Genomic DNA, 20,676 nt, shown 5'->3' on the forward strand with positions numbered 1-20,676 from the left:
GAATTGCTTTTGTGTTGGTTGCGGCGTCTTTCCTCTGACAGTCTGAGTTTAGGTCTAGCGAGGCGTCGTCTCTATGGTGGAGGGGGTTCCCGGGGTGGTCGACCTCGGAGTGGCTGCTGGTGGTGTGTCCATTGGGCTCCCAGCCCCACTGCTGGGTGTGACTGAGGAGCTGACTGCAGGCGTGTCTCCCTGCTGTGGGGCCTGCAGGGTCTGTCCACAGATGTGGTGGTGCTTCTCCCAGTCTTTATGCTGGCAAAAGGAGCCACAGTATCGAGCTGTGTTACACCCGCTGCAGGTCTCGCTTGCTTTCCGGCCACAGTTCCAGCAACTCTAAAGGAGGAGAGACACCAGGTCAATGTTTCACACGAAGGTAAAAATCTAGTAAACGTGGGAGCTGTTACCGTTCCCACAGCTTCAAGAACTACAGAGACAAGACGGACAACTCCAAAGACTTCAGCCCAGCCAACCCTCTCCCACCTCTCCAACTGCTGCCCCTCTCCTGGCCAGCACTCCCTGCCTCACAAAGAGGCTCCTGGGACTGAAGCCTGAGAGGAGGAGCAGGCAGCGATGGGGGCCACAGCTCCAGGCAAGCCACCCTTAGGAGAGGCCACCACCGGGACACGAAGCCCTGCCCTGGCCCCTGCAGGCTGTTCTGGATAGGCTATCTGGTTCTTACCAGGGCCTTTGGGTGATGGCCACTCATCACTCTGTTCACATTACTGCTACCTCTCCATTCTATCAGGAGAGGCCCAGTCTCCCTCCTGACTCAGTCTTCATTACTAGCACACTGACCACACCTCAGTATATTCCCTTCTTCACAGGCGGCGGCGCCCGCCCTCGTCACCCATGTTAACCTGCATTTCCAAGCAAAGGGAAACATTTCCGGTAGCTCCCACAGAGATATTGAATTTTCTCAATTCAGTCTCTGTTGTCTCAATTTCCTGTCAGCGGCAGCGGCTATGGCACTGATGAAAATGGCTGAAGATCTTTCCACTGTTTACTATAGAAATCCCTTTTTCTTGGATTTGGCTGTTTTCATATGTAATCAATTATCCACTCTATATTAACTCCAAGCTCTGTTTCCCAACTTCTGTCCTTCTCCACAGATACTGTCATGGCTAGACATAAATACACTACTCTGGGGGAGGCTTTCTTCTTTTGGATACTAACAGGAATCACAAAGGAACTACAGGACCACAGTATTGAAAGCAGTGAACTGTGAGAGAGGTGGATTCTGTCCCCTGCTCCATCCCAGCCCAGACAGGACACGGCAAAGTAGTAGTGAGCTCTCTGGAGATTTAGCTCTTTAAATCCACAATATCCATTCAGTATCCCTAACAACAGAATTTGGGGTTAATCTTAGAATACCACTCTACCTCAGCAACCTGAAGGGAATTATCTCTGGTTTATTTATTGTTGATAAATGCTTCTTAGCCTGACAGGGATGAGATGCTCAAAAACAAACAAACAAACAAACAAACAAACAAACAAAAAAACCAACGAAAGCACTTGTAAAATGAACATATGAGTTGATACCTAATTTAGTCTTGAAAAATGAGAAATCCTAAGACTGGGTGAATAACAGTGCTGCTTGGATACAGTGTTTCCCCGCTGGTAGCTCCCTGGCAACTCAGGGAAGTTAGAACGCCAGAGGGAACTGGGGGCTCCACTGTGCATCAGAAGGAAACCTTGACCCTGGAAAACCAGCTGCCAGCTTTGGTGGCGCCGTGCAAGACACGGGAAAAGCAGAAATGTGGTGGCCTCTGAGATTTACATGCTAAGATAAACACCTCATGAATCAGAGCACAGATGTCTCTGTGCATGGAGAGATGCAAGCACACCTGTGTGGGCCGATCTGACGGAGGGAGGCGAGGGCAGAGGGGTGGAGACCAACTCTGACAATACTCTCAGGGATGCTTCCTTCAGGAGAGCCAGAACCTCAGAAAGCCACATTGAAATGTTCACCAAGAGTAAATATGTTTCTCGTTCCTCAGGAAGCCTCGTTCTGCTGCACAGTGCTGTGTCAGGTGGCTGTAACATTACACACCACTAAGCTTTCCAAGTCCTGCTTCTATTTTGCAGTACTCTGGATGGAACCAGGGTCTTCCACATGCTAACCAAGTGTTCTCCCACTCAGCTACATCCTTAGCTCTTATCAATGGCTTTGGTTATTTTTTGCAAAACAGATTTTTAGCTATAGATAACCCAAGCAGTCCACAGTTGTGATTACATCACAATTAAAAACCATTTAAAAGTAACTGCCAAGATATTGCAAGGTTCCTCATGTGTTCTCTGCATTTATTGTCCTTTCATTATGTTGGGGGTATGTCTAGAGATGGGCTCATGAGCCTATTCAAAACACACAGTTGGAATGGCAGACCATTTCCCTGACAAAGCTCTTCCACGATGCAGAATATATACAGGGATTTTCAGGAGTTACATTAACTGCTAACAAGGGGATCCAGGAGCCTTTCAAGGGCCAGAGCCTGGGAACTTCAAGAACTCTGGTTTCAAACCTAGAGAGAGGACCAAGGAGATTGCTGGGTAGATAAAACTGTGTTCTGTATAAGCCTGATAACCTGAGTTCAATCCAGGAACACATGTTGGTAGATGTTGTGGGTAAATCCAGATGCCCACGAGCTAGCTATCCTGTAGAATGCACCACAGGCCCAGAAATGAGAGGGATTCTGCCTCAGTATGGTGGAAGATGAAACCCCACGCTGGAACATTATCCTGATCTAACACACACACACACACACACACACACACACACACACACACACACTACACCCACACACACACTTTTGAAAAAGTTCAGCTCTGTGACTTAAGTTCTTACCCATTCAGAAATTCCAGTGTGGGAGGAAAAGCACATCAGAATCTGTGATCTCAAACTACACACTTAGCCGATCTGGGACTGTTGTTAGCAAAACAAATCCGAAATGGATAATCAGTACTACAACTTAATTTTTTCCTAGTTCAATTAAATTAAGATGAATGTCTCAAGAGGCCAGGTGTGGTAGTTCACACTTGTAATCCCATCACATAGGAGGCTGAGGCCAGTCCTGGGTTTTTTTTAGTGGGATCTCGAAGAGCCATTCTCCAAAGAACAAAAAAGGCGAAGAAAATCTGAAAAGAGCCACAAACTCTGACCATCACCACAAGTGGAAGCCTTGTCTCCCAAATTTAACTCCACTGCATTGCATGGGTGATTTTTTCCATGAAATTGTCAATAAACATGGGCCTGGCCCAGCCTCCAAAGCTTGAGGTACAATGTACTGCACTCAGAGTGAAGTTTACTTCTGTGAGGTTCAGCTTTCAGGAGACTGCCAGCTGGGTCCTGGAACCAACTCAGCAAATAAGCGATATTCCTAAATTACATCAGAAATCCTAATTAGGGAACAGAGACCCAAATCCAAAACAATATTTTAAGGAAATTAAACATCTAATCTGAGTCAAGTGGCGTCTTTAGGAAATACCCTGGTGTGAGTCCTATCGTGTTTTGGCAGAGGCACATTTTGGCAGACTCCAGGGTGGTAACTGCCCAGTGCTCAATGGCTCCTTCAGATTGAAATCAGATGTATGCAACATTCTCAATTTAAACTGATTAAACACACAGACTAAACCAGGTAATTACAAATGCATGTGCTGGGGAGTGGAAAGAGGAGACAGAATGGGGACTTCTTTATTTTTTAAAGTGTTTTCAAAGATGGGAACAATTTTACAAATAAAAAAAACATGGAATTGAGCCAAATACAGAAACAGATGTTTCAGATAGTGGAGCTGCTGAGAGCTGAGGCCTCTTGCCTTAGTCCTTCCTGGTTCTGATCCAGGAGTGAGGGGCTCTGGTTAGTTTTACCTCTAGCTTCACTGTAAAGTTCTTTCGTCCCATTCAAAAGTGCAACAAAGAGCAACTGAACGATCTTGTGGAATTAAAATTTTAAAAAAACTTGCACCATTTTATTGCCTTTGACACTGCATTCCAATAAATGTGTAGGAAACCTCAGTGTAAGTGCAAGTTAAAAAAAAAAAAAAGGAAGAAGAAAAAAACCTCCAAAGTGGACACTTTTTAAAAAGCTCATCAGAACCTTTAAAGGTCATTTGTATCATATTTCTCTTGGATAACTGTACTAAATTTTCTGTTTATAAGTCCATACCTAGGCAACTGATGCCTGGCCAGCAGTACTGAGCCTGAACATTCCATCTGGAAATGGGTTCAGATCAGAGATATTTCCCTTACTCTTGGGCATCTGACCCCTCAGCCCCAGTTGGTGGTGCTGTTTGGAGAGGTTTAAGAGGTGTGCTCTTGCTGAGGAAGTATGGCACTGGTGTGTGTGTGTGGGGGGGGGGGGTTGAGAGTTTAAATCCCTCCTCTACTTCCAGTTTACTTTCTCGGCTTCATGCTTGCAGCTGAGGATGTGAGCTCTCAGCTTCCTGGTCTTGTTGCCATGCCTCCCACCATGATGGACTCTTATCCCTCTGAAACCATAAACTAAAATAATTGCTTTGGATCATGGTATTTTATCACAACTGGGCAAAGTTGCCCTGGGACACAGGTGAAGAACCAAGGCTGTATATAAAGTTCCTCTTTGCAACATACATTAAACACACTGTTATATACAGCTATAACAAGGATAGATGGAAGATTCTGGATGCCAGAGTTTCCTAGCAAAGATTCTATACTTTTTTCTTATTAGAAACTCTTTGTCCCTCGGGGGCAGGAAAGCTCTTTCTCTTATCAGAAAGAGCTGTTATTATGTTATTCAGATATATAGAGGATGATCGACCATCCGGCAGCAAAATGCACCTCTCCTAGTCTTTACTGTTGACAATTCTTTTTCTGAGAGACAAAAGGTTTTCTGCCAAATGATTGTCCTTTTTACTAGGTCTTATCTGCAACTGATGCTCAAGACATTTAAGTAAAATTGTTCTAACTATAAAGAAATCTGCAAATGTAAAGGGCCGGCTCCTCTACTAGTTCCATTAAAACAAAACTCTACAGAGCAACAGGACAACTTGAACTCACACTGAGACCGCACGCATGTCAGACTGCACATTGCATTTGACCTTGCAAAACCTTGCTCATGGGTATTTTGTGGTTCAGGATCCTGGGGCCTCAAAATTTTCTTAACTTTTGCATTAAAAGATTTTTTTTTCCAAGTCACAAAGGGAAGAAACTGCATAGCCAAGGTGTAAGACCTCCCCAATCCCCAGCAGGTATTTAGACTGTCAATCAAACACTCTTTCCAAAATGCCCCACTCTGCCAATGTCAGATCCTTTTTTAGGTGCCATTGTGGCCCCACTCTTAGGAGAGAGTGAGTATCATTTCCTACAGTGGATGCAGGCTGGACCAGGATGCCGGAGCCAGCCAAGACAAGAGGCCATGGTAGCTAACAGAAATGACACAGGCTTCAGAGTCAGTGCAGCCTGCCGTTCATTTTCAGTGCCACTGTTGAGTGATATTAAAACCACAGGCAAACGGCTTCAGCTCTTGGAGCAAAAACAGGAACTGCAGGATGGCTCAAAGTTATGGCAGGGCTCAGCACAGAGCCTGGGGTTCTGCAAACACAACAGGTGGTCATCCTACCCCCTTCCCTCAGCACTGGCTGGAATACAGATGGAGGTTTCCTTCCTGTTGTAGATGCAGTACCTGTGCACCACTAGAATCTGAAAGCTTGCACATCCTCCAGATTAAGTGCCTTTGCCCACAGGCATTAGCAGCTACAGGGAGAGAACCTCCCTATTGTCTGGCAGCATTTCCTCCATCCTCTCTTCAGACTCCCTGAAGATTCACCACTGGGGACCTCCTCCATTCCATGTTGAACATGCCTTGTTGAAATCTCCATTGATTTTGGTTTTCAAGATGCTAATATTCTGGTTTTTCTACTGTAACTTTCTCTTTATTCCCTCGAGGTGTTTGAGAAGCAGGGGCTGGAATGAGGAACTTTCCTTCCTAAGCTCTCCTTGCCTGATCTAGTCTGCACAGTCAGCCATAAACCAATGGCCCAACCTGCTTCCTGTGCTAGCACTGCCTTCCCAGCAACACTTCCCGGCCATGAACTACCTGCTCCATACGAAGCCTACTTTCCTCTAAACCTGAAAGCCATCCACCCGAGTCACTGGTAGCACGTGATCCTAAAACTGGGACATTTTATTTGAACTCCTCTTTCTTTGGCTCCTGTAACTACTCCAATCAAACACCACGGGCCCTGCTTACGGGCTTCCTTTCACTGATCCTTTCCTATATTGTGGCTACTATTGTCTTTCTTATTAGGATCATTTCTTCACAGTTGCCCTCCCCTTTCCCCCTCCCTTGTCAGCTGTGGTGGTTCAAATGAGAATGGCCCATAGACTCGTGTATTTGAATGCCTGGTCCCCAGGTGGTGGAACTGTTTGGGAAGAACCAGGTGTGGTCTTGTTGGCAGAGGGGTGTTACTGGGGTGGGCTCTGAGGTTTCCAAAGCCCATGCCAGGCCAGTTAGCTGCCTCTCTCGCTAGCACTTGTGGATCAGATGGAAGCTCTCAGATGCTGCTCCAGCATCAGCCTGCCTGCCTTCTGCCATGCCTCCCACTCACCCTCTGAAACCATAAGTCCCTACTAAATGCTTTCTTTTATAAGTTGCCTTGGACGTGGTGTTTTGTTACAGCAAGAGAAAAGTAACTAAGACATTGGTTAACTTTTTTTATGTGAAATATGAACAACTTCTCATTACATTTGTCTCTCTCAACAACCTTGCAAAGTAGGTCACGCAAACATTAGCCAACATTTGCCATAAGAAAACCAAAGCTCCAGGAACAGAGTTCTAATCCCCATTAGCCACATAAAAGTCCCACAGTGCTATGCATGGTGTAAATGTCAACAAGTGAAGACAGGAGGACCCCCCCTCCCCACCCCCACTCCCGCCTATCAAAAGCTCTTTGGCCAACCAATGTAGCCAACACAGATTGAGGAGACTGCTTCAAAAACTAAGATGGGAAGTGATAAAGGAAAATACTAATATCCTCCTCTGGCCTCTGCATTTACATAAACAGGCACAGGCACCCCCACCCCTGCCAATACACACATACAGAGAGAGAGAGAGAGAGAGAGAGAGAGAGAGAGAGAGAGAACGAACCAAAGCAGGAGATGCACAACTCAAAGCCAGTCATCCTAAAGCAGACGTCTGACCACTATACCCCAACACTTATGAAACCAAATGCCTGACCTTTGAATAAGAGACGCACTAACCAACTCTTACTGAAACATAACATCCCAGTTCACACTGAGAGCTACAAATTCTTCTGGGAATCAAACTGTCTGACAGACGGGCAGTGATGCCTGTGTAGTAATGATGAGCCCCAGCACAGTGGGGGCTGGACTACGTAGACGCCCCCTTCTTCTCCTCTTGGTATAACCACACAGCTTTCACCTATACAGAACAGTGGATTAGTGGCTCTTTATTTAGGAGAAAATATCTGTTGGTGGCTTAAAACTAATCTCTCTACTAGTACAGCCCATGTCTCTTCTAACTTTTAACACTTCAACTTCCTAAGCGCAAACAAGCGGTGGCTCTCAAAAGGAATCTTTAGAACAAGTTTCATTAGCAATATCTCCCAATGCGACCCGTCCATTGGAAAGAACTATTTGTGTAGGAAATAGATATGAGAAAGAAATACAACAGCTTGAGTGACACACATAATATTCCGTAAAACAACAACACACGGGGCAAACAAGATGGCTCATCTGGTAATGGAGTTGACCACCAGCCTACTAATGGCCTGAATTCACCATGACCCAAATGGCAGATTAAGAGAACTGACTCCTGAAAGTTATCCTCTGACATCTTGCATGATATGGCACATACATAATAAGTAGTTGTTAAAACGGTGATAAAATATAGGAAAGTAATATATTACCTAGGTCTTTCTAAGTCCAATGCCATTCTGATTGTTGTAACATTATTAGTTTACACATCTAAAGTTAAATTAGTGTGTATCGATAATTGAAAAATACTAGTAATTAATAATTGAAAAATTCTTTTCCAGAGGGAAGGAATCCCATTATTGCTATGTAGCTATAAGGAAGGTGGTCTGAGAGCCAGGCAAACTGGGCCAGGGACCAGCTCATAGAACAAGTGTTCTTGTTCTATGTTCAAACTTCTGTGTTCACATGATCATAGAACAAGTTTCAGCTTTCTTATCAGAAATGGAAAGAAAACAACACTGTCCCCTCTGTCACAGCTAATGTGAGAAGTGAGCAAAATAGAGAGTATCAGAAGCCAATAACTCATCAGGAGAGGTAAAGCCTCATAAAGTCCTCCTCAAACCACAACTGGCTCAATAGCCTAGACAAGCCGGGTTAAAACCAGTGGGTCACAAAGCAAAACAAAAAGACATGAGTGTGAGGAGGGCACATGTAGGGAAGAGGTGGGGAGAGCAGGCCAACACCCCAGCCTCCCAATTCTGAAGCCCAGGTTTCTGCTCAAAGACCCTACAGAGCAGACACATGCAATAAAAACTGATTCTTTTAATTTATCTCCATGTATGTTTTATATTTGGAGTATGTACACTCTATGTATGATCTAGGAAAGAAATGGGTAGGTGTTTACAATAGGAAGTATTTAAAATAAAAGAGGTGAGGGAGGTAATGTTCTCATCAGAAAAGAACATACTGTGAAGAATGACCACGGGAAATGGGCCGATAACTGCCATGGATTTCAGCTCTTAAAACACTATAAAATAAAATGATGTAAAAAATAAATCTTTTTTTTTCCCTTGGGGGGCGGCAAGTTTTACTCTGAGACCCTGGATGGTAAGGAACTCACTATATAGACCAGGCTGGTCAATTCACAAATATCTGCCTATCTCAGCCTCCCCCGGTTGAGATCAAAGGCCTCTGACACTACACCTGGCATTAAAAAAAATATGTTTTAGACAACCAATGAGACAAACAAATAATATCCTATTTCCTACACAGAAATAGAGTCTGGTGGGAGTGCAATGAATCACTCTGGAGCTAGGGGAGCCAGCTTAAGACTTCGGGGTTCAACCAAAACTCCATAGACCCAGAGAGGTTAGGTATAGAGGAACAGACAAGGGGAGGACATGTGGATCGCCCTGGGAGGGGGAAATAGAACAGTTTATGGGTGGACTGGGCGTGAGTGGAGTGGGGAGGGGGAAGGAAGATGGAGTTGAGGGAGGAAGTACCATGAGAGAGAGCTAGAATTCAGGGGCATTTGAAGAATGATATGAAAACCTAGTGCAGTGAAAACTTCCTAAAATACATGAAGGTGATCCTTATAAGGTCTCCTAATAATGGGGGATACGGAGTCCTCACTATCCATCTCTTGTCACCAAATGAGGCTTCCAGTACAAGGACTGGGTTACAGTCAATTGAGTTGTTGGCCAAGGGAGTCCCATGGAATTTTCCAAGCAACCCAGGCTATCCTTAAGACAATGGTTGCTCTCTGCAAACTAACAGGGGGGCCCATTGTCAAGGACAACACCCACATAACCCACTGAATGCAGAGAAGTAGAGCTGGTGCCTACATGGTGCCTTCACCCCTGCATTCTAGTGTCTTTGGTACAGGAAGGTACTCAGCAGGCTACCTAAAAAGAAATGTAAACACCAACCCAACCACAAAACAGTTGACCTACAATCTGTCCTGCCCAAAAGATACGCTAGGGCAACAGTGGCACAGAACTTCAGAGTAGCCAACCAATGTCTGATTTGACTCCACGAAATGGAACCCAAACTCGACACGGCTGGGGTGGCCAAGAACCAGAGACTAGGTAGCCCAGAGGCATAGGGTAAACCGAATATTAGTAGTCTTAAAAATATAACAAAAAAATTACTCCTAATAATATTCTGCTATATTCATAGATCATTGCCTTATTCATTCATCATCAGAGAAGCGTCCTCCTGCAGCAGATGGGAACAGATGCAGAGATCCACAGTCAGACATTACAGAGAGAAAGTCCTCAGAACACATAGCTCTAAATGGAATGTATGCTTCAAATCCCTCACTCCAGAGCTCAGGAAGAGGAGGCAGAAAGAGTGTAAGAGCCAGAGGGGATGGAAGATATTAGGAGAACAAAACCCTCTGAATCAACTAAGCAAGGCTCATATGAACTCACAGAGACTGAAACAGCAAGCACAGGGCATGGGCCTGCACCAGGTCCTCTGCATATATAGCATAGCTTTCAGTTCAGTATTTTTATGGGACTCCTGAGTGTGTGAACAAATGAGTCTCTAAGTCTTCTGCCTGCTCTTGGGGCTCTTTTCCTTCTGTTGGGTTGCCTTGTCTAGCCTCCATATGACAATTTTTGTTTTATCTTATATTTTTTGTCATGTTTAAAAAGAAGACTTTTGGGTTCTACTCTTAGATTTTTCTAGTTGCAAGAGCAGATGATAATGCACTCAGCTGGTCATGGTGTTTGAGTGTGGTGACAATGTAACTTGTCATCTAAACAAGCACATTTGAGAGTAGTGTGGGGTGCTCTAAAAATACCAGAAAATGGCAGCTCTACACTAGGCATCCATATACTCACCCAACACCCTACTTGACAGTGGAGAATCCTGACTTTCACACTGAACAAGATGAACCTCATAAATTTCTATTCTGCTTATTCTTTCCAATCTAAAGACTTGTCTGTCTAGCTAGATTTAACAATTCACTTGAGCTTTTAAATGCTTTAATTAATATTTTCATATGCACAGCATAAAATATCCAAGCATAACTTACCTTTTCTGTAGTTTCCCTAAACACCATGGATAGATCAAACCTAGTAAGTATTTTTGTTTTGCTTTTCTTTGTTGTTACTGTTTTTGAAGCAGAGTATTATGTGGCTCATACTGCCTTCAAATTGACTGTCACTGAGTGGAGGATGATCTTGAACTTCTAAACTTCCTGCCTCTAATTCTAGAGTCCTGAGACTGCCGCAAGCCCCATCATGATGGGTCTGATGAGGCACTAGGGATGGAACCCAGGGCTTCATGTCCCATAGGTAAGAGCTCTACTCACTTAGCTACCCCCTCAGCCCTTCAGCAAGTTTTTAAATGTGGTTCAGATCTGGTCTTCTGATGTCTAAAACCCCATCATGGGCCAATTCATCTCATAAGTATCCAGCCAGCATATCTAAATTTACCTCTTACCCCCAATCCCTGACACCACTACAACTGTCTTCCTTATCTTGACCTTAAACAGAGAAAGCCCTTCTTTGTTTTTAGTGTCCTGGAATCTCTTGCCTCATCTCAGTGTGAGTGTCCCCTCTAAAACACTCACCAGCCATGTCAGCCTCCACAAACTGTTCCTCACCACCTTGCTGATTCTCCCCTGCAGGGACTATTACTATGGCCTAAGGAAAGGGCAGCAGCCACAAGGGTCAAAATACCTAGTTCCTGATTATCCTTCTACACCAGAAGCCTTCACCTTTGAGGTTTACCATGACTCCTGTAATCCAATTACTTAACTCTCTTGGTGAATTGCAGTCAACATGAGGCAAAGATTGAGGTACCCATGAGGCCAGCACTATCCATGATATATAATAAAAGATCAATAATTCATTATAAGAATAAATAAATAAATGGGTAGAGTTAAGGTGTGTGTGTTACTTCCTTTCATAGTCACACAAAGAAGGCCTATTAATTTGTGAGATTTAAAAATCAATAGCTGTTAAACTTAATGATAACGCATATATTTTTCCCAGTTTCTACCAAAACCAGACCTATTTTTATTTTTTAAAAAAATCATAAATTATCTAAAACTCAATGCTATGTGAACCTTATTTGTGGTCAAATGGTTGGTGTACCAGAAAATTCCAAAGCATCAAAAATAGTTGAGAATTATGAGTTGTAAGGAATCTGTGTATTGAATCAGCTGTGCCTCACATTTCTGGCAGCTCCCCCACCTAATGGGCCAATCAACATGAGAGCCAGAATGGGCCTGTCCTAGCCTGAGGAAAGCAGAGCCCTTTGGGTTGTGTGGGAGAAGTGTTGGGAAGCACTGGAGACCTGGACTTGAGGTCTGTTTAATAGACCATGTTTTACAATGCCAAGACCATTGTTACTATCCATACTGTTTTTTTCTGTGATGGTTTTATAGTAAAGACACTAAGTGTACAGAAACTGAAGGACTCTAGCATGCCACTTCCTGGATGTAAGGATATTAACTTATTTCCTTCCTAGGCATTTGTCTTTAGAAGTCAGCTTGCTACAAATACTCTAAATATACCATCAGGCCTAAAATGTTCGTGTGAAAATAAAAATGTATTCAGGATGATAAGTGTTCTCATAATATCACCAACTTGTACAAGTTCTCTTCAGTAGACACTAATAAACTTCACACACACACACACACACACACACACACACACACCAACAACATAAAAAAAAAGTCCTTATAAATCTTAATGGCATGATGCCAGTAAAATTGAATTTCTGTCTAGTTTAATACAACAATGGAAAAGTCAGCCATTAAAAGGAAGATAAACTTCCCTTTGTCCCTCTCTTCCTGAGAAACTTCCAAATGTTGAAAATCAATTCCTTTTGTCCCCTTGTTATTCATCTGCTACACATTAAATAGAAACTCTGGGCATTGAGTGATTCCCGCAGGGTCTTTCATCTGCAGAAAAGCCTGCTACAAATTAAATTCTTACTCTCCCTCACAAATTATAGATACGTATTGTAGTAGACCATTGATTTATCAGGCCGTGCCTTTGCTAGTTCAGCTTTGTGAGACGAGCTAATTGCAGTCTTTTATCTGGACTTATTTTGGAGTTGAAGATTGTGTGCTATATTAATTAATGTGGAACAATTCTATGCTGTTGAGATCCTATGGGCTATATGTTTTAAAGCATTCTGTCACTTTTTAGTTATTTACTTGCTAGGTCCTGGGATCATTAGGCCCTGAGTGAGTGCATGTGTGCTGTGGGACGGTCTGTATGTCAAATTGCTCTGAATGGTCAATAAATAAAACACTGGTTGGCCAGTGGCCAGGCAGGAAGTAGGTGGGACAAGGAGAGAGGAGAATTCTGGGAAGCGGAAGGCTGAGGCAGAGAGACACTGCAGCCGCCGCCATGACCAGCAGCATGTGAAGATGCCGGTAAGCCACCAGCCACGTGGCAAGGTATAGATTTATGGAAATGGATTAATTTAAGCTATAAACACAGTTAGCAAGAAGCCTGCCACGGCCATACAGTTTGTAAGCAATATAAGTCTCTGTGTTTACTTGGTTGGGTCTGAGCGGCTGTAGGACTGGCGGGTGACAAAGATTTGTCCTGACTGTGGGCAAGGCGGAAAACTCTAGCTACACATGTGTGTAAGTGTGGATGTGTAGAAATCATTAGAGCGGAATAATATTTAAAATTATTACCCAGATAGCAATGTTACATTTTGGCTGCCACAGTGGTTAGTGATAACATGAAAATAACGATCATACATAAGATCTTTTAGAAATATTTAAGTCATGCAAACATTACGTTAGCATTGGACTTTTAGGATTCATTATTAAAGCAATTTTAAATACGACTTTGGAGAATGTATGAATTTCACCCAAGGAGCTGGGGAGATGGCTCAGTGGGTAAAGTACTTGCCCCACAAGTAAGGACCTGAGCTCGAACCCCCAGAACCCATATAAACCCCATCCAGGGCAGTGCACACATCTATAATCCCAGCCCTCCACTGTGCAGATAGGGCATGGGAACAGAACCCCCAGAAGTTCACAGTCTAAAATATGTTCAGAGGCAAATTAGAGATGCTGCGTAAAACAAGGTGAAAGATAGAGACTGACAGCTAAGGTTATCTTCTGAGTGTGGTACATTTGCCACAGCACATACATACCCATAATTACACACACATTATACACAGAGATCAAAAGAAAACTTTCTCAGTGTTTCATTTACCAAATACAACACAACACCTTGGTCAGAGAATTTTTCTTCCAAATGGTTAATGAATAAACAAGCCTACATCAGTCCTAGGCCGTCCACCAATACCTGGAGTTTTCCCATACCGTTCTAAGTTTTTCCCAGTGACCTATCTAAAGTCCATTCTCCAAAGGCATTTGTGAACTTCCAGAACCAAAAGCACATGCTCTTCTTTGCAAGGAAGCTCCCCCAAAGGCCTTACCTCACTGGAGTCTTCCTGCTGGTTGATGACTGCCAGGGCATCCTCTGCTGCCTGCCGCTTGGCCTCAGCCACCGTGCGTTCCATCTTGGCTCGCTCTGTGGTGATCATGTCATGGGCTTTCCTCTCTGCCTCAGACACGGCCTTCTGCAGCTCAGTCATTGCCTGTCGCTTCACCTCATTCACAGCCTCCTCTTTGATATAAGGCCAGACCAGAGGATAGAACATCTCTTGGTTAGCTCAGCACTAGAGACACCAATCCCTTCTTAATAGAATTTTATGGAACAAACCCAGCTCTCATCCAAATGACTGGACAATTCTGCCTGTCCAAAGCACAGTCCAAATATTTAAATTCATTTAGGAAATCAAACATGAGAATTTTTCTTTGGCATAGCCTTCTTGGGAATGTTTTTAATGCATATATCTTTATTAACTTTTCTCCTACAATACAATTGCCTCCAAAAATGATTCTGGAGCCTGTTAAGGAGCAAGAATGGCCACAAGAAATTTAAAGATCTTTCAAACTCACAAGGGATCTAATTTTTTAGCCTGACATCACAGTGAATGCCTGCAATGACATCATTCAGAACTTCAAGGCCAGCCTGGGCTACAGGGTAAGGGCCTTGAAATAAAAGAAATAATGAAACAGATGGTACAATTTTCCTTTTTCTTGTCATTTTCTGAATAACACAGACACACGCTTCTACAGGGGAAATGACGGAGACTTTGAAAAAGAACCTGCCATTTCGAAGCTGGAAGCTGTTCGCTGTCTACTTCTAATATATACAGTAGTTTGGTACAAACAACTGTCGCACTGGGCAATCGAAACCGGATCCCACCACAAGCCACGCAGTGGGGCCTGACAGCAAACCTACAAGGTGTCCAATTAGCTCTCCAGTGTGGCTGCAGCTGAGGTGCCAAGATTGACCCACTGTACGACAGAAGATTGACAACTAAAACAAGAACTTCCCACCTTTAAAAAAATTAACTGTTCTAATTAACAAGGGAAAATATCCTCCTCCTGAATTAGTTTATCTAATTTTCATTTTTATTCAAAGCAAAATGACAATGATTAATTGAAAATTTAATAAGCAGTAATTATTAACTTGGCAAACCTACTACCAATTAACACTCTATTAAAACTAATTATGACATGTTTCATTCAAGTGTTTGCACTTAATTGTTTCACCCACTTAAAAAGCACCTTAATTAAATGTTCTGTTTAATTAAAAACATAGATTCCTAATAAAAATGTTTTACTGTAGATTGAAAGTGTAAGAGATGCAAGTCCTCTCAGGGGTTCTCAGATTCCTGAAGTTGATTCTGTAGTGCATGACCTACAGGTCATCAGAAGGCCCCTCCTGCGATTCACTGTCATGTCCTCCTCAGCCTTTGTTACTTAGTGCCATCATTCCTAAGGACTTTCTTTGCAACTGATGTCTGGCTAAGTTTCACACACTATACTATAAACGAAAGATCCAGATTGAAAATATTAACTAAGCCATGTTAATCCTCTGTCGCTCCTGCAAGGTATGCACTTAAAATCTGGATAGAATCAGGACATTGCACACAGCTCACAGCACGGTCTTCACCACGAGGCAAAAGCTGCCTTTATTACCCTATCACAAATGACTCAGGGTGCCAGGGAAGTACTGCCCTTCTAACTAGAGAGCCAGGGTCTAATTTGGTTTGAATATTCAAGGTGAATTAAAATTCTATCTAAGTGGTAATACAGGACAATAATTTTTGCTTAGGATCAAAGCTGTAGCTTGACTAATTGTATATGCAAATAAGGCAATTTATATTTAAATTATGCATTCCTATTCTAATCCCACAGGCATATACAGATCAGCAAAGAGAATTGGTAGGACATTTGCAAGGTGCTTGAATATTTATTACCAACTGCAAACATTCTCTGATCCTTTGAAAAGAAATATACTGAAGAAAACATTCAGTCACAATTTTAAAACTACTTTTATGTTTCATTTTTCCCCTCCAGTTTTATAAGGATCCTTTGTAACTTTGGAGTGTATGTGCTGTCTTTGCTCTTGCTTCTAAAAATACTACTTTTAGAGAAAGTGGATGCAGCCTTCAGTGTTTGTTAGGATTTGTAATCCTTACAAATGTGAATTAAAATGTTGTTAAACTATCATTGGAACAATACACAGAATTTACATAGGATCTCCTGTGCGTGCGTGCATGCGTGCGTGCGTGCATGCGTGTTCAGAGGAAAAGAAAAGCAGACAGAAGGACAAACAGAGGGAGAGCGAGAACAAGGCCAATATACACAAATGTGGCCGAATGAGGAGAGGATAAAAGCAGTAAGGAATTACTGTGATTACCATTTTTTCTGAAAATTTTATGCAAATTCAAAATCATTTCAAACTAAAATGACATAAAAACTGGAAAACACAATTAAAAGTATTTGCTTTCACAGTTGTGATTTCCGGTGAGGACAATGCAGTGAGTGTATTATATAAAAGATTGAGAGTTACGTCCAATCAGTATTTTCAAACATTTTAAACTCTACTTAGTTATTGTTTACCAGGAAAATAATAAGTGGCACTTAAGTGGCAAAGGCATACAAGTTTCTCTTTAAAAAAAAAAAAAGAAAGAAAGAAAAGAAAAGAAAAAAAAAGGGAGACAGGTTTGTTTATGGGTTCGGGACCTGAGTTGTTGCTGCTGCTGTTTTGGGTTTGGTTTTGTGAGACAGGGTCTCAATCTGCAGCATATAGTAAGTACCTCACTCAATCTTGCATCTCCCGGACACGGTTTTCCAATTGTTGGGATTGCAGGTGTGAACTATTACGCCTGGGTCTGGCTTTTGCTTTTCTGCTTACAGAGCTACATTTTAGAGTCCTTTCAAAGTGTAAGAAGCTGAGTGCAGACGGCACATTTTACTCTTGGTGTTCTCATTTACAGGATGATTTGACACTCACTGGGCAACTCTACACCTGCTTTTTAAAAAGTCTGTCTGAAAAATATTAGAAGCACCTCATGGAGCTCTCTAGGTAATGCTGTCATCCACATCTTAAATTTTCACATTCATCTATAGAAAACTGTTCTTATGTGGTGAGCGGTACCACAGCGGGATGAGTACAAAGGTCATCTGCACCACAACCGAACCATGTCTTAGAGCGAAGACAGAACAGAGATGGAAGATATAGCCATAAATAATCCCAAAATGATAATCCCAACTCTGCTGGCAAGGTCTGCACTCTCCTCAGCAGTGCATGGACACAACAGAAACAAAACTGTTTTTCTCAAGCCCTATGAACCTAAACTACATCAAGACTGGGTTCAGACATACACCAAACCGACTGAAGAAACAGTAATGGCTGATTCAATAGACTCCCATATACTAGATCAGAAAACTGAAGGAGAAGAAACAAGCACAACTTTTATTACGTGGAAAATACAAAGCGCACTCCTGAATAGGCTGGCAATTGCTTGTTGCTCACAGGAGGACTTCCTTTACGCTTCGCTATTCATGCTGGCTTTCTAGAAAAAGTGGGGTATTCAGGAAAATCTGCTCTTGCTTACCAGCAGCCCAACAAAGATGAGCAGATACCAGTGCAGAAGAAATCTGGGTTACACAAGACCTCACAGTCAATTTTCTGTAGGAACTACCAAGCATTTAACTTAAATACAGGTAACTACGGGGAACTGAGAAAGACATTGTTCCCTAACATAGAAACTCAACCTTTTATTGTCCCAAATGACAGTTCTCTGTACCTCTTATTGGAATAGCAGGCCTGGACAGCTTAATGAGGATTTATAAGTAAAAAGTACAGGATGGGGAGATGCAGCAGCTTCTTGGGGTTGGACAGCACTTGGCAGTTAGTAACAAATTGGGGGAATCCTGAGACCATTAGCACAACTGGGTACAATACAGGAAATAGGTGAGCCATATTGGAATTTCAGCAATTCAGCCAGAGGACCTGGCTCCTTTGTAGACAGGACATGTGAGACAGCTTCCTAGCTCTTAATCTCAGCTATGAAATTTAAAATTCTATCAGATTTGGGAAAGTTGTTATCACTCTTACAAAACGTGATGCTTCTTAGACATTTTATAAATCACAAGTGAGCAAATATTTAGCAAGTGGTAAAGAATTACGTGTAACCAAATTCAATCAAAACCTAAACAGAAATCTTGTGCAGAAAAACAGTAATAATGACAACAGAGACCTTGTACTGAGACTCAGCATAGCTCAGCCCATGTGATGGGTGGCTGAAACTGGCCCCAGCCCTTCTCAGTTTTGTAAGTCAAAACTTAACTGTTGGAATGTCAGTAGCTCAGAGACACAGCCATCACCTGCCCTTTGCATCATCCTCAGCTCTGGCCAGGCTTATCTTTTACAAACTCCTGAGTTCATTGTTTGACAGGTGCCATGCTTAGCTGGCGCTTCACAGAGCATCTAATACTAAGACAAAGGGATCACAGGAAGCTTCAAATGTACCACAGAATACACAGTCACAGATAGTAGCAGGAGCCAATGAAAGGTGTGTGCAGAAATAAAGGAGCCAGCCGCCCTGTTGCTCAGCTTAAAAACTAATTTAGCTCTGATGATTTAATATTAAACACCACAGAAGAGTGATTTTAAAACTAGACTGTAACCAAAAATAATAACCCTTCTGAAGTTCCTTAACAAGTTCACTAGATTTGGTCCAATTTAAGAATGCAGAGGAAAATGCTGATGTATGTAATTTAATTCCTAAAACATTGGATTTCTTTCCTCATCAAAGAACTGCATGCAAGCTAAGACCTCCTGTGCCAAAACTTCACTCTGAAGCCATTACAGATGCTACAAAAAAGGGGGGAGGGGTTATAAGGGAAATATTGCCAGCCTTTCAATTATAATGGCACTAGCAGATGCTATGAAAATAAAAACTATTTCATGTTTTAATCAGGCCTGGTTTAAGAATATTAATGAGGGTTTTTTTCCTTTTAGTTTGTTTTGTTTTGTGGTTCTCGCTCTGTTTTGCTTTGCTTTTGCTATTGTTGTTGTTCGCAGCGAAGCCCTTCCTTGTCATTCCTCACATCACAGCATTAACAACTGCACACAGCTGCCAGAACACTAAACTCGTGTTTTTAAACAATTCTTACCAGCTTTCTTCCAGATCTCCTCTGGCACGTATCCAGACGCAGGCCTGTGAAGGAATTCCCGATGTGCATCTATGAAAATGATGGGAGAGGGTGGAGAGAAGGGTGAGTACCATCAGTATCGCCACGTCCTTATGCAGAGCCAAGCAAGCAACTCCTCCTCTTGGCTTCATTACAAAAATGCAATTTTAAAAGGTTGAATGTTTCACTTCAAGAAAATGCACAAAAATAGCAAGGCTAGTAATCAGAGCCCAAGGAAAGCAGAAGGTCATTGGTCCAAATGCCTCATACACTCAAATCCAAAGTAACTTTACTTCATACAGTCTGATGTCTGGGAACAGGCTTCTCAGAACTTTCTCATGGTAGTGGTTTCTATAGGTAAACTTTGTGTTGTGAAAAGAGATTATAGTTGGTGTCTTTCCTTCCAAAAGTCAAATTTGTAGTACAAAAGTTAATCATAAGGTAATATAATTTATACAGAGCTCTGATTCTATCACAATAGACAAAAAGTAAGTCCTACTCTAAGGCTAGCCAGTGCTCACACTTAATTATTTCTTTAACATCCCATTGTGCATTAAAACTTTCTTATACATTGGGTCATGTGGAATTGACAAATTCGGAAGCCAGGGAGTGTTGGAATAGATTTGTCTACATTCAGTTGATTAAACAGAATTTGGTTCATTGTTTTGTCCTGAATCATAAATGAAGCTCTATTTTAAAGGCTGTGTTTATCATCTTTTCAGATTCTAAAACTTTGAGAAAAAAATCAAGTTGTAACAGAAATACTACCTTTCAAATAACAGTCATACAAAAGCTGCAAACATTTAATACTTTTATGTACCTTGAAAATAAAATTTGTTATGGTTTTCCATGGCTAAAATATAAATATGCAACACAAGTCTTCCATACTGGATTTTCAATGCAAGCCTATGTATTCAAGGTCTATTTATTACTCTTGAGTGGTGGAATTGGAGACAAAAACTCCAACAACAGACTTCAGAAGGATTGGGGGAGAGAATAATCAATTGAACTTTTATAAACTATAATAATCAATGCATGATAAATTTCAGCTGAAACTGTGTGTGTGTATAAGAAATATCAAATAGCAGCTGATTTTTAAAAGAATACATCATTATATCAGTTGTGTTTAAGACAAGAAACATTTCATCCAGTTTCCTATAGTTTATGCAGCTACAGAACACTAAAAAGAAGACAAATGATAGTTCCTTTAGCTAAGTCATTAGATATGAATGTTTTAATTATATGCAAATCTTTGCACGGTACATAGATCATCAGTGAGCCAGAACACTCATTTTCCCTAGTTAATTTTAAAAATCGTATGGTAATTTGGTGAAGGATATATGGGAAATCTCTGTTCTGTCTTTGCAATATTACTTTTAGGTATTTATTCAAGAATAAAAGATTTCTTTTTAAAAGTTTACATTAAAATCTTAAAACTACTTAATAA

General features: G+C 41.9%; 1 protein-coding gene across 6 annotated transcripts in view; it reads right to left on the reverse strand.

Moving 5' to 3' along the window:
• Window positions 1–20,676, reverse strand: part of Runx1t1 (RUNX1 partner transcriptional co-repressor 1) — a 154,664-nt gene that overhangs the window by 5,173 nt on the left and 128,815 nt on the right. For all 6 annotated transcript variants that reach the window (XM_006983281.4, XM_016001809.3, XM_042270823.2 and 3 more), the window contains 3 exons: window positions 19,212–19,280; window positions 14,108–14,298; window positions 1–330 (listed from right to left, as the gene is read on the reverse strand). The exon at window positions 1–330 is cut by the window's left edge and continues 5,173 nt beyond it. In XM_006983281.4, coding sequence (XP_006983343.1) covers window positions 55–330; window positions 14,108–14,298; window positions 19,212–19,280 — 536 coding nt within the window. In that variant the 3' untranslated portion in view covers window positions 1–54. The remainder of the gene's footprint in view (window positions 331–14,107; window positions 14,299–19,211; window positions 19,281–20,676) is intronic.

The sequence above is a fragment of the Peromyscus maniculatus genome, chromosome 2, assembly GCF_049852395.1.
Source record: "Peromyscus maniculatus bairdii isolate BWxNUB_F1_BW_parent chromosome 2, HU_Pman_BW_mat_3.1, whole genome shotgun sequence".
Classification (NCBI taxonomy): Eukaryota; Metazoa; Chordata; class Mammalia; order Rodentia; family Cricetidae; genus Peromyscus; species Peromyscus maniculatus.